This window comes from Notolabrus celidotus, chromosome 13 (assembly GCF_009762535.1).
Source record: "Notolabrus celidotus isolate fNotCel1 chromosome 13, fNotCel1.pri, whole genome shotgun sequence".
Lineage (NCBI taxonomy): Eukaryota > Metazoa > Chordata > Actinopteri > Labriformes > Labridae > Notolabrus > Notolabrus celidotus.
In genome coordinates, this window is record NC_048284.1 from 13085160 (window position 1) to 13103870 (window position 18711).

The following is an 18711-nucleotide window of genomic DNA, read 5'->3' on the forward strand; positions in this document are numbered from 1 at the left end:
TGCTGCCAAAGTTATTTGGACCATCGTGGTTTTGTTTGGCTCTACTTATTGTTAACTTTCCTAGAACACAGTTAAGCTAAGTGTCTGGCACTTAGATAAGTGTTTTAGAACTCCTCTGGCTCCTCTGGCTACAAATATATCTCTGCTTTGTTTGTTTTCTCACCCCTCCAGTAACTGATGTCAAGGCTTTATAATAAAGTTATCATAAAAATGACTTCAAATCAATTTTCCTAATGACTCTGCTGTCAGTTAAAATTAAGAATGGCTGTCAAAGTGAAGCCATAACACAGTGTAGTTACTTCACCGCAGGACTGAATCAGTCAGACCTGCAAAACCTATAAATAAAACCTCTATTGAAGCCTTTGTCACCCACTGCCACTTTATCCTACTGTTGAAATGTGGCTCCTTTGTTTTCCCTCTCTCTATTTATTCAGAGCTTGACTTTACCTTGTCAGGGTGTAGAGGACAAGGCAGCCATTTCCTCCATTAACAAAAGGACAGTCGCCCAACCAGAACTGCCAAGACAGCCTCTAAACAGGGTGCAACAGAGAAAAAGACAGAAGAGCCTAACAAATGAAACATTCAAGTTGAGACTACAACAATGTCTATTTTAGAAGAATAGATAAATGATATGGGCATTCAAGTTTATGTTATGATAACGGTCTAATTTGTTAAGTATACCAAATGTATGTCATGCTGTTAGCTAGATAATTTCAGCACAGTTTGTGTGAACATGAATTCTATAGAGCTAGAACTAGGGCATAAAATTAACTTTTTCATCTCATCTGCCATTGGGTAGTGACCCCCAAAAATTTATTTTCACCAGCCAAATTAAAAAATCATGCCTTAGCTTTAGCTGTCTGTTCCTCTTCTTGATCGTCTCCTGCCTCTTTGTTTATCCTTTTTGTTTGTGGTGGCTTCTCGCCAGGAATGTCGCCACATCTTCCTCGAAACGCTCTTCCCACTACGCTTTGTCAAGCTAAGGGAATGAATAGAACTCCAGTAGCTGACGTCACGCCATTCCCGACATGCCAAATCACAACACAAGTACAGCGTGCCTTGAGAGTCAAAATAACCTGACAGTCGGCAGAAATGGGCGAAAGTATGAAAACAAAACCTCACATGCAATACAAAATTGTCCATAGGCCACTGGCGGGGGTGTGTTTTTGTTTTACACGCCAAACTATTTTTTTTACTCGCCATTGGCGGTGTTAATTTTACACCCTGGCTAGAACTATGTGCTGTTGCGCTAGCTTAAAGACTGACACTGGCCTTTCAAAGCAAACCAGTTATTGTGTACATAAAAACAGCTACCAAAAATCTCTGAAACTTGCTAATTAGCATGCTTCAATTAAAACATAACAAAATTTGGTTTCAGGGAAGTTACACTTTAAATAAAAAAAGATGTAAGTATTTGGCTAGCTGCTCTGTGCTGTTAGCTAACTAACTTGCAGCACAGAGAAGCTAACTTGATCGTGACAACAATACTTATTTTAGCTTTGGAGAGGCATTTTTCTGCTAAGCTACTTTATATGCTAGTCTTTTCCTATATCCAGTAACATTTTAAGCATGATGCATTAGATAAACATGAAGAGTGATTTTTATTGCGAAATATTCATCAACTGGGCAGGCTACAGTTTGCTTGCTAGCATCTACCTAGTTGCCTTTTTGCTAGCAGTACAACAATGGGAGGTAGTACTTGGCTAACTGCTGATTCAAAAATCTAAGTAAGCTGTTTCTTTACAACTTCCTTTTTTTCCACACGTTTTCTGCACGGCTTTTATTCACAATTTCAATTTGACTACCTATCATCCTAAGGCCCATTTCAGTACTTTAAACAGGTCCCTCTCTACTGCTCTACTTTCCTCCATTCATCTCCCCTTCTCTGATCAGAATTTGAGCTGATGGGTGAAAGCAGTGTCGCAGAAAGCCTTCGAGCTTCAGCATCCATTCACATCAGATCACGGGCACTAGGGGAGAGGAGAGGAGAGGAGAGGAGAGGAGAGCAGAGGAGAGCAGAGGAGGAGTTGAGACAGACTGGGCCTCAGCCAGCGAGCAGTGAGTCAGTCTGTGGGTAGGAGTGCGGGGATGGAGGGAGCGCAAAAAAGAAATCCTGCCGAGTCATTCTGGCGTAGGATGCTCTCGTCACCTCCTGGCCTCGCAGGAAAGCACTGCAGATGTGGATGCGATGCAGGGTGATGTGATGGGGGATAATAAGAGGGGGGAAACAGGGTCAGCACATATACATTAGCACACATCAAGAGCATGCAACACAAATGAGACTTGATCCCTTTGGATTTCATGCTTTTTGGTAATTATTTACATTATTTTGGATCTTTTAGAAGCATTACTCATTGCTCTCTTTTTGGACTTAACTGCTTGAAAGTTTTCTTCTGAGACTATTAGTGGAGTAGCAATGGCTTAACTGTCACGCACATACAGTTTGTCCACACTACAGTGAATCATCTGATCAAATAACTGAATAACTCTTTCACAAAGTTGCTACTTTATTTAAGGAGTATGATATTTTTGTCTATCCATGACCTATTTATCCCTTGAATTGTTTTGTTTTTGGCTAAGGTTGATAAAGCTCCTATGAGGAACATTGTGTTTAAAAGTTTGTGTTAACTTTGGCGCCCCCTGAGGACAAAGCTGTACATGCTGATTTTGTCTTGTACATGTGTAGGTTGTATTTTCTGAAAAAAAAAAAAAAAAAAAACAGAGCCCCAGAAGTCCCATAAGATTATCAATATTTACCTTATGAGCACAAGTTGATTATCTTGTGTTCATAAAAAAAATAACCTCTGTGAATACAGCAGTGGTAATGATTGCACTTGCCATTATTTGTTGTTAAATGCCATTATTTGCCAGAAATATGCTTTTTTGATAGTTTTCTGTTGAAAATGTATTTTTGAGAGCTGGACTCAAGGACTGGCATTTTGTGTGTACCATAAGCACTCTCTGAAGGGCAGAGTTGAGAGGTGTGCCCCATGATGTGTAGTTTTTTAAAATGCACACCTAAAATATGTCAACCACAGAAATTCTCTACAGCGCATTCTGGCTGCACAATGTCTGCGCATATGACCTGAGTTGTTTGGCTCCAAACCGTACAACGGGAAAAGGCGGAGCAACGCTGTCCATTTTATATACAGTCTATGATCATGTATAGCAAGGGAGAGCGTACTCAAGATAATAGCTTGTGCACAGGGGATAACAATTATCACCTTTGCAGGACTTCAGGGACTCCGTATACTCATCATGAAGATTTGCTATGTAGCACATGAAAAGGGTTGTTTAATTAATGTGTGTTATACATTGTTTAGTCTGACACCTACCCCGTGGTATAGTTTGAAGTACTAATAATACAGATAGTAATAATCATTCTTATCATTGCTTTTGTAGACCATAAGGAGGCATTAACACTGAATTCAGTCTGTTTAAAAAAAATGGTAAAAATCCCTTACAGAAGCTTTAAATCTTTGCATTACACTCCCATCATATCAGAGTTAAAGTAGCCTGAATCTTAAATTTGATCCAAGCAAGAGTTCCCCAAAATGCACCAAAATATCTCCTGATTACTTTGTTTACATTGATAGTGCATCAACTAAGTAACCAAAAAACAACAACAAACCTTGCTCATTCACAAGGCTGTTAAGGTAGGAGTTTATTCCCTCCAGGACATTCGTCCCCTGACATCTTACGACCTTAACCTCCTGTTTGAGTGCATTTACTGATAAAAATGAAGGTAGATGTGCTACTGGATTTTTTACATGATAGAGGCACAAGCTTGGTTTGGTTTCACAGGTGTTCTGTGTGCATAGAGAGCAGAAATACAGTCTGAAAGGTCTTCAGTCATGTTGTAGAGACTATTTGTATGTGTTAAAGGATGAAGATGCTCTATGTGTGCTTCTGATATCAGATTACATTCTCTTAAATTGAGACCCTGTGGGTAGATTGGGGTCTCTGGCCTCTCAGATTAGAACTGACTCCTCTGCTCAGTCTTATAATATCATATGTCAGTGACTTCTATTTAGATTATGTTCCTTCATTGGCACTTTTCCAAACATCTAAAGGCTTTTGCATACTGACATCGTTTGCGTTTTTTGTTTGCGTTGTCTTTATTTAAATCATCAAATCCAAACAACGCCGGAAGAAACAGCTCAGTCACAACTACTCCAAATATCCTGTGCTCCGATACTATAGCACAATAATATTGTCTTCATTGTACAACAGGATTAACAGATACAGCTTTGACAAGTGTAAACTATCCAAACATTTTTCAGCAGCATATTTTTTGTCATTAAAGTACACAATTATTCTGCTTGGATACACTATGTTTGAACATTATACAAAGACTCAAGACGGATACAAGACGGATGTGTCGGATTCGTGTTTTGCTGAGGCAGTGACACACTTCAGAGGAAGCATATCACAACTTTGAACTGCATTATTATTCGGTCAAGGGCAGTTTAATAAATGTTGTATCAGTAGATCAAGGCAGTTTAGATTAAAGCATTGGAGCTGGTGTCTTTCTAATACAGGACAGAGAGATTACTCTGTCTTTAGCAAGTGTGCGCTCTGATATGAACATCACACACAACCATGCATTACAGATGATGATTTTCTAAAGTACCCCCTCTTCTCAATTCATTTGCAGTGAACCATGCTCTCATATGTCTAGCCCACAGTGCAGTTAATCTCAGGGTTGCGCGCGTGTGTGTGTGTGTGTGTGTGTGTGTGTGTGTGTGTGTGTGTGTGTGTGTGTATGTGTGTGTGTGTATGTGTATGTGTATGTGTATGTGTATGTGTATGTGTGTGTGTGTGTGTGTGTGTGTGTGTGTGTGTGTGTGTGTGGCAGGCGTCTGTCATTTCCGAGGCAATGTGTTTGGCCCTGAGCCTGTAAGCTGGCAGCTGCCTTTGTGTGTCGTGACCACTTGAAGCTGCAGATTTCACCAGGAGACACGTGCGTGCACAACAAGTGTGAACGCAACAGCATACACACACTTTGCAGAAAACAATTGGGTGTTTATTTGCATGCACGTCAACACACACACACACACACACAGACACACACACACACACACACACACACACACACAGACGCACACACTCTGTAACTGGGAGCAAATTAGTATAATTATGCTCCTGACACTGCCTCTCAGTTGGCCCTCTCGTTCTGCCTCTCAACACTCTAGTCAGGCAGCTAGTGTGAGCTCACATCTCAAAAACAGAGATCAGACATATTTATATACAACATAAATTCACACACAGTTCATATGTACTTACATTGATTTATGTTAGTGGCAAAGAAATGTGCAAATGTACACACAAACATAATGTGAGGCTCATATTGAGGACGCAGATTAATATTCATGTGTTTAACAAAAAAAAAAACACATCTCCTCCAGCCTTCATATGCATAGATGAAGCACATCTGTTTGTGCAGATGGAAAAGGACATTAAATCTAGCAGATAGTTTGCAGATGTATGTGCAAATATGTAAAATCCTTTCATATACAAGCTTTTAGAAACATTTTACAAACTAAAATAAATGATTAATCAGTGTAAAAATGCATAAAACACACAGTATCTGTTAAAGTTTCCCACATATTTGCTTTTTAGCATTGTCTTTGGTGTTTTGAGGCGATTTCAGCAAGATTAATGTTTATGTGGATCTTTTGCTGATCTCTTTGCTTGGCCAAGTGTTTTGGCACTCAAATAACATTGAGTAGGTCATTTAACATGAGTTTTAGTTGCACGTGTCAATGTCAGGTTCTTTCACACACACAACTACCAATCGCAACAAGTCCTTTAGAGTTGCCGCAATTTCTTGTCAAGACAAACATCACCAGTTAAGGTTAAAAAAAGACAGCAGGCATGTGTACTCTAAATCTATCTAATGGCCAAATTACACTAGATCCATCTCCGTTCCGTCACGGCACTGGATCTGATAGGTTTCTATTCTAGTCAATGTGTTAACTTCCACTGGCTCTGCTCCATTGCATTTCGGCTGCACCTCTGATCTGGCACATTGCACAATTAAATGTATCATTTTTTTTATTACAGATTTAGAATGCTGACAAAAACAAACATTTTACTGTGGATCCCAACAGGGTCAAACATTTGGTTTGAGTTTGGTTGGAAAAATGTTGTGAGATTTTTTGTTACACTCATCCAGAAACGACATCAGGGTAGTGGAGATGCTTGTTGGAGACTTTGTGGGACTGATGGAGCCAATCACTTTCATATATTCTGGAACTACCATGTTATTAAAACTTATTGGGAAAAGATCCATAATCATATAATGAATGTGTCAGGTGTAAACATTTCTTTTCAATATGAAACTGTATTTCAATCAGGAGAGACACAGTTTGAAGATTAAATGTTATTTATTACCACTTAAGGAATAATGAATGTGTGAATTTGGCAGCAGAAGAAATCCCCATAGAGTCCAGACACTGGTGGTGGTGGTGGTGGTTGATGAAGTCCAGGAATTGAGCACTTGCAGAAATGCAAGAAGGAACTAGCTTGAGAGAGAGACACATTTAAAAAGACAGCAGAAAGTTGATTGGCTGACGATAAGGGCGTGCCACTGAGCTATTGGATGACAGCCGCTGCTGATTAACCAATGACAGCTCCGGAGCATGCAGCTGGGGTGGGTGAGCTATTGAACAGGGAGAGGAGAGTTGGACAACTGCTGTGATTGCTTTATAGTCTTCCTGACTGTGAACGTGGAATTAGTGGTGCCTCTGACAACACCTAACTACTGCTATGGGGTAGTAAGCAATAAGAATCAGATATTTAACACAGCCAAGTGATAACAGGAGCAGGGTCATCTGCTACAGATCAAACAGAGCAGTCAATTAAAAGCAATTAAAAGACTTTCACAGTTAGTTCCTCATGGTTTTTGGAGGATTGGAAAAACAGATTTGTCAAAAGAAATCTCCATATAATATATTTATTTGTATAGAGATTTTTTTGTCTTTTTAACCCAAGCCCAGCTGTAAACAATGTCAGTAATAATATCACATTCATACAGAGGGAGTAGCATACTGCTGTTATTGTTTTTGAGTATCATACTCTGAATCTGGCAGACTTGCATATTCAGGTATAGCAAATGTAAAGGAGAGGGAAGTCATGTTTTTCCTACATTCCCCAGTGAGTAAAGGAATATTTTGCCAGAGAGCTGCTCTTAGTCACCTTGCATGGGCAGACATGACCCCAAAAAGCTGTGCAACTCTGTATCTGATAAGGCTAGGACATTTTCCTGCTATATGTAAATATGCATGAATGTGTTAGTGTTTTTGTGTCTGAATTTGTGTGTGCATATTTTGGACTGCAGAGACAAGATTTATGTCAAGTAGCCTGATGCCTTTCCCTCCTCCTCCAAAAAAGGATATATTCATGTTTTATAGCAGAGCAGTGGGGCAGAGGGGGAAGGTGTGTGTGTACGTGTGTGTGTGTAGCTTCTACTCACAATACAACCCTAGAGCAACATTGTAAGATAGGCTCACAGAGTGAGAGAGAGTGTGGATGGGTGGCTGTGCTGGGGCTTTACAAGCTTTCTGAGCATTAACACAAGCAGGAAGCTGAGTGAAAGTCACTGCAAGGACACATTCACACACATTGCTCCTACAGTATAATGCAATGTGGTGTAATGCTTGGAGACAAATGACATCATCTCCGTGTGTTGACATTTACCGTGTACATGTAGATAAGCAGTGCTAGACAGGCTACTTGTAAAATGCTGTCGGGTGGATGTCATGCCCCTTTCCCCAACTAAAAGCTTTAACTTAGTGTTTTCTAACTCAATTTCAAATATGGAACATGTGCACATAAACTGGCATGACAGGAGCCATGTGTGAGGAGAATTAATTTCACTGTATTCTGACCCAATTTCCATCTGTAATTTCATATGCATGTGAAAAGATCAAAGCCTTCACACCCCATGCATGAGTAGCACATCCCACCTTTTTTCTTTCTTATGCGCCACAAATCTAGAGAATATGCTTTGATATAGAGACTTGATGCTTAATTGGTTAAAGTGTTTTAACTTCTTTAGTCTCAACTCACCTTGTTTGGTTGTTAAGTTATTGGGTTTCGATAGTCTTATGTTGTTATTGTGTTTTTTCTTTGCCCATATGTTTGGTTCTTTTGATGTCTGGGGTCCAGTAGTTGGGTTATTTTGTTGTTTGGATTTATATGTTGAGTTCTTTTGATAATGTTTATGTTGTTGAGTTTATTAATAGGTTGTTTTGTTGGTGTGTTCGTTTGAGTCCAGTTATTGGGTTCTTTTGTTGTTTGGGTTCATGTTTTTGGGGTCTTTTTATGTTGTTTTTCATTGTTTATAGGTCTTAATGTGAGGTTCCTGTGTTATTGTGTTATTTTGTTGTTTGGATACATGTTAGGTTATTTTATTGTTTAGTTATTTTGTCATTTGAGTTCCAGTCATTAGGTTCTTCTGATGTTTGGGTCTTTATGTTGGGTTCTTATGTAATTGGATTATTTTGTTGTTTTGGTCTAGAAGTTGGGTTCTTGTGACATTGTTGTTTGGGTCCATATGTCTGGTTCTTTTGTTGTTGTGTCCTTTTGTTGTTTTGAGTCCAGTTATTAGGTTTTTTTTTGCTGTTCATATTTTGGTTCATATTTTAGGTTAATTTATTGTGGATTTCTTGTCATTTGGGTTCCAGTTATTAGGTTCATCTTTTTGGGGTTTATTAATGAGTTGTTTTGTTTGTGTGTCCTTTTGTCGTTTCAAGTCCAGTTATTGGGTTCTTATGCTTTTTCGGCCCATATGTTGGGTTCTGAAGTTGTTGAGTTTTTTTATATTTGGGTCCATATGTCGTGTTCTGAAGCTGTTAGGTCCTTAAGTTGTTTTGAGTCCAGTTATTGGGCTCCTTTGCTGTTTGGGTTCATTTGTTGGTTTCTGTAGTTGTCTGTTTCTTGTATTGTTGGGTTCTTTTGCTTTTGCTCTTATCAAAACACATTGTGAACCTTTATTCAAGATACTTTTGAATAAAGTTATTATTCAAGTTTTTATTAGAATAAGAGGCTCGCCTAATGTTACCGCCGGGTGAGAGATGGGTGAATTTCTAGACCTAAATAGACAGTTCGTTAACCTTGTATCAATAAAATCTACCTCTGTGAATTCAGTCAGAGCATGCATGATACACCGATTTTCAACTATCTCATAAGGTATGTCACTGTGAACTTCTTCAGGAACCACTTGCATGTGTTAGGTGAACTTTGATTTGTATTTCTACATTATAAGAACAAACTAAAGGATTAGACAGTGATATCATTATCAGAAAGAAATAGATCGTCCGCCTGCGTTTCAGGGGCATCATCTGCTGATCCCTGGTAGTTTTATTTTTCACTGCAACAGAGCGCTCCACTGCACTCCAACTATGTTGTATCAAAATGTAGCATGCGTGGACACTACTACGGTACTTAATGCAGCACCGAAAAGCTACTTGATATAGAAAACAGTGGTGCAACCTTCAAGCCATTTGGAAATGTAGTTAAACTTCTAACACTGTTTTTGTAGCGAACTGACACTGTCGAAGGTTGAAACTAAGTTTAATTGAGCAGAGAGGTGAAGGGTTATGTCTGCCTTTAAATGTAATGCCAGTTTGATTAATTCAGCTCTGACAAGATACCATTTGATAGGATTACAAGAGGAAAATTCATTCTATTTTATCTCAGTTTAATATTTTCTTGACATACCATTCTACATCTGCTTAATCCGTCCTTGACAGCAGCTATTACATTCAAATGCTCCACTTGTTGTGCTGAGTAATTCCATTGTTAAACACAAGCTAATCTCAGGCTAATACTCCAGTGTGTCCGTCTTGTTTAAAATAATGGACAAAGAAGACAGAGCTGTCACAAGACAACTCTATTTTCTCTTCCTGCTTGGATCTTTATGCTATTATTACAGGCCCAGGAAGTCCAGTTGCACAATAAAAAATCAGGAACTGGATAACCTTGAAATATTAGCAACCCAGATTACCAAGGTTGTACATTATTATTCCTCAGACGGATTGGAGGTTGAGTCAGAGGATGGATGAAAGAACAAAATGATGAAAAAAAGGAAAAGGAGATGAATGGATAGCTGGAGTTGAGTTTAATGAGAGGTTAGAAGCCCGTCCCTCCTTAAGTCTGATGGATGGATGAAAGTAGGAGGTGAAGGAGTGGTGATGAAAACAGGGGAATTATGGGAGTCTCTTTGCCCTCATGTATCCTGTAGGTTCTGGGTAGAAGAAACTGATTGAGTGACTCCTAAATCTCTTAAGGTTTGTGACTGCTTTAACCTGAATGAGTGGCGTATAATCCACTCAAAGTTGAGATTGATTTATCTCTCATGAGACGAAGGATCTCAGGAGATGTTGAGTGATTTTCAGCTGCCTACATCTGTCTTTAGTTGGTTTGCACCTATCGTCATTTTCCACAATTTTTTTCCTTGTGTCAGCTCCTTTAAACTCACATTTCCTCTTCTTCTCTTTACAGAATAACTTTCTGCCACCTGCCCTTCCAGAGTAAATGGTTGTACATCGGCACAGAACGAGGGAACATCCACATCGTCAACGTGGAGTCCTTTACGCTCTCAGGCTACGTCATCATGTGGAACAAAGCCATCGAACTGTAAGTGTTACCATTTTTAAAGCTCCTGTGAGGGTTTTTTAGCTGGTCATGAAACAGACTGAAATGAATGCTTGTATATGACCCACAAAAGAAAACGAGACCACCGAACATTTCAGCATTGTTTTTATTAATTCAAAACAGCTTCCGTATGGTAGCCTTTCCCAGGAGCACCATCACCAACTTTTGTAAAGATGTGGCTCCCACCACTGCGTGCATTTGTTGAGGACGCAAGATGTTTTTTTAACATGGATCATATAATACATGCATGTAGTCTCCTTGACATCACCCACTGCTTTCTGGTGCAGAGTTTTGAAGCGTTTTGACTAGGGGTGGGAATCGAAAACCGGATCCGACTTAGAACCGGTTCCAATTGTTCAATTCCATTGGAATTGTACCTCTCAAATGTTATCCATTCTTCTTAACGATTCATTTCCCAGCACAACATCACGGTACGTTTGAGTATGTTGCATTACGTCACACTCTGCAACGCAGAACTCCTCCAACCATGAAGAAATTCAAAGTCTTTTCCTCCAGGCTCCAGGGGCCACGTCCGGACTCACGCGGCCGAGAATGAGCCCAACCTATTGTTCATTATGTTCAAGTTAAATATGTTCATGTTCAGTCTTGTGCAGACATATTTTTGGTTCCTTTTGGTGTGGAAGACTGTGTAGAACTACTTTTTTTTCCCTCAAAATAATTATTAGGAATCGTTAGGAGAATTGATAAGGAATTGGATAGATTAGCAGAATTGACAATGGCATTGACATTGATAAAACCTTATCAATTCCCACCCCTACTTTTGACATTGGTCGCTATATTGGAGTGCTGACTCAACGTAACTTGTGGTAACTTAGTAGTTAGTGATAACTTTAGCCTCCTTGCTAACAGCTATAGTGTGCTCACCTTTTAGCCAAGTCGGCCATGTTTTGATTAGTACCAGGCTATTTTTGCTGTAATGATGGGCATTTTTGGACGGGTGTGCAAGTGACTTCTGGTGCTTCAGGAGTCAGCCTCAAGTGGACACTCTGGGAACTGCAGTTTTTAGCACATCCTCATCAGCTTCATATTTCAAGACTGGGTTGCTGCTTGGTCTAATCTAATTCTTTATAAGAAAATGTATGTTTTCAGCTAATCCAGTTCCAGTACCGGCCATGACTATAAAACATTATGTACGGAAAAACTCTCCTGCTTGCTTACTTTCTTTACCCTGCTAACCAGCATAGTTTTAAAAAATCGCCAATTCAGGGTCAGCTTTATCTGGGATTAAATTATCAATCTTATAACTGATAACCTTGTTTTACTATGTAGGTCATGATGATACATCAGTATAAGAGTGACACTGTTTCTGTTCCTTAGTGAAAAACTCCTTACTGTGCCTTTAAACTCAACAAAACACCCTAGAGATAAGGCTGTTGTAAAAAACTGTGATAAAAACTTAGATTGAAGTTAAAAGATGACTGTAAATGAAGAGCCAGTTTCAAAAGAATAGCCTCTGGTGTCCTTTAAGAATAGAGAAAGCTCCAGTTCAACAAAATCCAAAGTCCAGCACTATCTTTATTGACTCACCTTGCAGCACTTAAGTGAGGCAAGTGATGCTGCGTAATCAGCATTTCCCTTTTTAAAGGTTATTGCCGTTTAAATGTAATAAGATCAGAAAGAGTCATTAGTCAGTCTATCATTTCCAGGCACAGTATCAGACTCCAGGTATAAGTGAGCGACCTGTCTCTTTGCTGTTTCGATGGATCTGTCTGCTTGACAGGCTCCATTTTGGCTCCCCGCTGTACGGACTTAAATTATTCACCAGAGCGTTTTGCTTCACGCTTTTTCCCCTCATCCCCTTCTGTGCACAGTGTGTGTGTGTGTGAGTGTGTGTGAAGAGAGAGGGAGGGGGGTGGAACAGGTGTCTGCAGAGATCAGTGCTTGGTACACACAGACGTCTCGTCTCGTCGACAGGGCTGCAGGGAAGAAAAGGCGAGAGTGAGCAGCGGGAGAGAGGGATGGCAGAGGGGAGGAAGAAGGTGGGGAGAGTGTATGACAGAGGGGACGGGAGTGTAATAGATGAGACAGGGCTTTTGCCTGGGGTAAAGGACATGCAGAGCAATGGAGGAACAGAGTGGTGACAGAGGGATAAATGCAGGTAACAGAGGGCAGAGCAGAAGAGAGGAGTCGTGCAGATAATTGAGAATAGAGACGTGAGAGGAAAAAGGTTTCCAATTAAAGAAAAAAAGGGCAGAAGAGGAAGGAAAGGAGGGGTGATAATGATGAGATAGAGGACAGATGTGGACGATAAGATAGAGCAGTATATATCCAGGTTCTTCCTCACTAAAGGGCAAGCAATAACTTTTCTTAGCTTGACTTTCTTCTCCTTTACCTTTACAGTAACTTTCTCTCCTCCTCTCCTTCACCTTGTTTCATCTAGATGCTTTTTCTGTTGCATTAATTCAACATATCGCCAAAGCTGTTCTATGAGAAAGTGCTTTCTGGTACAACTCTGTATTCTGTATAGTCACTGATTGAAAACTTTCACCATTATTTGATAAGAATATCTGCTTGGGAACAATAAATCAAACGTACAGTTCTTGGAATCATGGACTCAATTTATTAAATGATTTTCATCCAAAGTTTGTGCTCCCAAATAACTTTTCAAGGTTCTGGCATTACCATCACAAACTATTTGAGCTTGTGCGTCTTGGTCGTGCGTATTAGAGGCAGCAAGAATCAAACGGTCTATCTGCTGAGTCAGATCCCCTGTTAAAAAGTCACCCTGAAAGAAAATCGTGTCTTTGTACACTGTGGATTCTAGACGTAGAGGGTATACACTGACATCACTTTCTCAACGAAACACGCCCCCTCAGTCCAACTGAGATGCTGAAAAAGGTGCAACATCAGGAGGGGAAATGAATGGAGCTGGATGCAACAGAGGTCACTACAACTTATCAAAGACACAATGGTACATGGTTTAAGACATGTGGCCAGAAATCAGGTTTTTTTGGGGGGGTTTTTAGAGTTATATTTTTGGCCTTTTTGCTTTTATTGTAGAGGAGAGCTGAAGAGAGACAGGAAATGTTGGGAGCAGAGAGTGGGGGAAGACATGGAGTATATGGTCAACCGGCCGGGAATCGAACCGGCGACCCCTGCGACAAGGGCTGTAGCCTCTGTATGTGGGGCGCTTAGACCGCTAGGCAACCAGCGCCGTTTCTTGACATTTATCAACACCCAATTTCAAAGCCAGGGAAGTGTGTAAAAACAAAGCATGAAGGCATACAAAAGCTTTCACACAAGTTCAATAAAATACAGAATTAGCAGGTAACATGTAAGTGACGAGGACACCAAGTTAATATGATTAAATGAAAAATAACAATAAACAGGCGCACGCTGAAATGACTTTACTTAGACATTATTGTGAGCGAACAACCTATTTCGCCAGTTGCTGCCTCAGGTTCGCCCATCATTATCTAAAGGTCATTCACAGCTGTGATAACACAGTACTTGTTGTACCTGTTGTTGTATTGTGATTGAAGATAATGGCGTTGTTCTTGTAACTCTGTTTTTTCTTCATGCCTTGTACTTGAAATAAGTTTTGTAGCTGAATTTTGTAATGGAAAGGTCATACTGTTTTGACACTCTATACATTTTGTCATATTGAATTGTAACAGAAATATTTGATGATTGGTGACCAGAGGTATTTATCAGACCTGTGTGAATGCCCTTTTGATTTTGACGGGCGAACCTGAAGAAGCAACTGGCGAAACGCGTCGTTCGCTCACAAATAAATAATAAAGTCTAATTAAAGTCATTTCAGTGTGCAGGGGTCTATTTTTTGTTTTCTATGTCATTAGAAGACACTTCTAGAGTTGCATGACTTCCAGTAAACTTGCTTTCCGGAGCACCCAATCATCCTCTCTTACATCCCAATAAACATGATATAAACCAAGTTTTTTTTGGATATCTAACACTGTCTTAACTCTCCCCTTTAGTTTGAAGAACAAAAGCCTGTATTCAGATGAGCTTTATGGCTTCATTTCTTATTTCCAAGTCATTTGAAATCAACTTACATTCCGATGAACCAGCTAATCTAACAGTAAGAAAACACTCATCAAACAGTCAAAATTAAGCACAGTTTCATGAACACTGCAAAGCATAAGATCACAGAGTCTGCAGGCAAATGAGGTCAAATTTCTTTGCTGAATGTGGCTAACACTTGCACAGCTGGCACCCCAAGCCTTCAGTCCAACTTCAGGGTTCCCACGCATCCTGGAAAACCTGGAAAACAGCTGACCAGTTTTCCAGTACTGGAAAACACCTGGAAAATGGGAGAAAAAGTAAAATGTCCTGGAAAATCACATATAGTCCTGGAAAATGTTTCCAACATGGCTGTGTGACCCTATTAACAAAACACATCCCCATTCATTCAGCACGCTGTGCTGGAAAAGACAGCGACACTGCACAACTTTTTTCACATCTTTTCTCCTTCACTTCATAATCATGCATTCACAGAAAACATGTGTATTTATTCTGTTACAAAATCTTTATCACCCTGATCCTAGGGTTATGATTAGAGTTAGGGTTGTGATTAGGGTTAGGGTTGTGATTAGGGTTGGGGTTAGGGTTAGGGTTGTGATTGGGGTTAGGGTTAGGGTTGTGATTAGGGTTAGGGTTGGGGTTAGGGTTAGGGTTGTGATTAGGGTTAGGGTTAGGGTTGGGGTTAGGGTTGTGATTAGGGTTAGGGTTAGGGTTGGGGTTAGGGTTAGGGTTGTGATTAGGGTTAGGGTAAGGGTTAGGGTTGTGATTAGGGTTAGGGTTAGGGTTGGGGTTAGGGTTGGGGTTAGGGTTAGGGTTGTGATTAGTGTTAGGGTTGGGGTTAGGGTTGGGGTTAGGGTTAGGGTTGTGATTAGGGTTAGGGTTAGGGTTGGGGTTAGGGTTGTGGTTGGGGTTAGGGTTGGGGTTAGGGTTAGGGTAAGGGTTGGGGTTAGGGTTAGGGTTGGGGTTGGGGTTAGGATTAGGGTTAGGATTAGGCTTAGGGTTAGGGTTGGGATTAGGGTTAGGGTTAGGATTAGGGTTAGGGTTAGGGTTGTGATTAGGGTTAGGGTTGTGATTAGGGTTAGGGTTGGGATTAGGGTTAGGGTTAGGGTTAGGATTAGGGTTAGGGTTAGGGTTGTGATTAGGGTTAGGGTTAGGGTTGTGATTAGGGTTAGGGTTAGGGTTGGGGTTGGGGTTAGGGTTAGGGTTGGGATTAGGGTTAGGGTTAGGGTTAGGATTAGGGTTAGGGTTGGGGTTAGGGTTAGGGTTGTGATTAGGGTTAGGGTTAGGGTTAGGGTTAGGGTTGGGATTGGGGTTAGGGTTAGGGTTAGGGTAAGGGTTAGGGTTAGGGTTAGGATTAGGGTTAGGGTTAGGGTTAGGGTTAGGGTTGGGGTTAGGGTTAGAGTTGGGGTTAGGGTTAGGGTTGTGATTAGGGTTAGGGTTAGGGTTGGGATTGGGGTTAGGGTTAGGGTAAAGGTTAGGGTTAGGGTTAGGATTAGGGTTAGGGTTAGGGTTGGGATTAGGGTTAGGGTTAGGGTTAGGATTAGGGTTAGGGTTAGGGTTGGGGTTAGGGTTAGGGTTAGGGTTAGGGTTGGGATTAGGGTTAGGGTTAGGGTTAGGATTAGGGTTAGGGTTAGGGTTGGGATTAGGGTTAGGGTTGGGATTAGGGTTAGGGTTAGGGTTGGGGTTGGGGTTAGGGTTAGGGTTGGGATTAGGGTTAGGGTTAGGGTTAGGATTAGGGTTAGGGTTGGGGTTAGGGTTAGGGTTGTGATTAGGGTTAGGGTTAGGGTTAGGGTTGGGATTGGGGTTAGGGTTAGGGTTAGGGTAAGGGTTAGGGTTAGGATTAGGGTTAGGGTTAGGGTTAGGGTTAGGGTTAGAGTTGGGGTTAGGGTTAGGGTTGTGATTAGGGTTAGGGTTAGGGTTGGGATTGGGGTTAGGGTTAGGGTAAAGGTTAGGGTTAGGGTTAGGATTAGGGTTAGGGTTAGGGTTGGGATTAGGGTTAGGGTTAGGGTTAGGATTAGGGTTAGGGTTAGGGTTGGGGTTAGGGTTAGGGTTAGGGTTAGGGTTGGGATTAGGGTTAGGGTTAGGGTTAGGGTTAGGGTTGGGGTTAGGGTTAGGGTTAGGGTTAGGGTTGGGATTAGGGTTAGGGTTAGGGTTGGGATTAGGGTTAGGGTTAGGATTAGGGTTAGGGTTAGGGTTGGGGTTAGGGTTAGGGTTAGGGTTACGGTTAGGGTTGTGATTAGGGTTAGAGTTGGGGTTAGGGTTAGGATTAGGGTTGGGATTAGGATTAGGATTAGGGTTGGGATTAGGATTAGGATTAGGGTTAGGTTTAGAACCAGCACTAAACTTAAGCATATAGAACCAGAACCAAACTCATGCAAACAGAACCAGGATCAAACTCAACCAGAACCGAACCAGAACCGAACCAGAACCCTACCATAATCAAACCAGAACCGAACCAGAACCGAACCAGAACAAAACCAAACCAGAACCGAACCAGAACCGAACCAGACCCGAACCAGAACTGAACCAAAACCGAACCGGAACCGAACCAGAACCGAACAAGAACCGAACCGTACCAGAACCATACTAGACTTGAACCAGAACCAAACCAAAACCGAACCGAACCAGACCCGAACCAGAACCGAAACGGAACCGAACCAGACCGGAACCAGAACCGTACCAGAACTGAACCAGAACCGAACCGAACCAGAACCATACCAGAACCGAACCAGACCCGAACCAGAACCGTACCAGATCTGAACCAGGACCGAACCAGAACCGAACCAGAACCGAACCAGAACCGAACCAGAACCGAACCGAATCAGATCTGAACCAGAACTGAACCAGACTTGAACCAGAACCGAATCAGAACCGAACCAGAACTGAACCAGAACCGAACAAGAACCGAACCAGAACCATACCAGAACCGAACCAGAACCATACCAGAACCGAAGCAAAACCGAACCAGAACCAGAACCATACCCGAACCGAACCAGATCCAGATCCATACCAGAACCGAACCAGACTTGAACCAGAATCGAACCAGAACAGAACCGAACCAGAACCATACCAGAACCGAACCAGAACCGAACCGAACCAGACCCGAACCAGAACCTTACCAGAACCTTACCAGAACCGAACCGGAACCGAAACAGAACCATACCAGAACCAAACCAGACCCGAACCGGGACCGAACCAGAACCGAACCAGAACCGAACCGAATCAGATCTGAACCAGAAAGGAAACCAGACTTGAACCAGAACCGAACCAGAACCGAAGCAGAACTGAACCAGAACCGTACCCGAACCGAACCAGATCCAGATCCATACCAGAACCGAACCAGACTTGAACCAGAATCGAACCAGAACAGAACAGAACCAGAACCATACCAGAACAGAACCAGAACCGAACTCAAGCAAACTGAACCAAAACCAGAACCAAACTCAAGCAAAAAGAACCAGAACCAACTCAGGTAAACAGAACCAGAACCAAACTCAAGCAAACATTACTAATGTCCTCAGGTTGGCATTGAGAAAAATCTGATGCCTCAGCTTGGATGGGCTGATCCGATTTCTCCTCTCAGTGAGTATTTGCCCGGTCTTCAAGAAGACTCTCTCTGAAGGAACAGATGAAGCCAGGATACACAGCCTCCCCTCCATCACCTGTATCCTATATCCTCACATGTGATTGGCCGCATGGCCGCCATGCTGACCAATCAAAACAAAGTTCTGCTGTGCGCAGAGCTGGGGCTGAGCACTGAGAGAGCTCTCTCTCGATGCGAGCCGGCTCTTCTGATTCACTATAAATTCACTATCGGCTCTCAGAGCCGCAGCTTTTGATCATGACACATCACTAATGTGCTTAATCTGTGTTACAATTATGAGGGGGCCTTGGACAATTTTCTCACCTGTAAGGGGTCCCTGGTTCCAAAAAGTTTGAGAACCCCTGCTCTAGCTAGTAGGAGTGCAAACTCCCAATAGTGAAAACAAACGGAACAAAAAGAGCGACACAGCTGCACAGAAACTCCACGTTGTAGACATCGCT

General features: G+C 41.6%; 1 protein-coding gene across 4 annotated transcripts in view; it reads left to right on the forward strand.

Annotated features, from left to right (window-relative positions):
- stxbp5a (syntaxin binding protein 5a (tomosyn)) overlaps nt 1–18711 on the forward strand; it is a 143940-nt gene that overhangs the window by 57884 nt on the left and 67345 nt on the right. For all 4 annotated transcript variants that reach the window (XM_034699843.1, XM_034699844.1, XM_034699845.1 and 1 more), the window contains one exon: nt 10510–10644. In XM_034699843.1, the coding sequence (XP_034555734.1) occupies nt 10510–10644 (135 nt within the window). The remainder of the gene's footprint in view (nt 1–10509; nt 10645–18711) is intronic.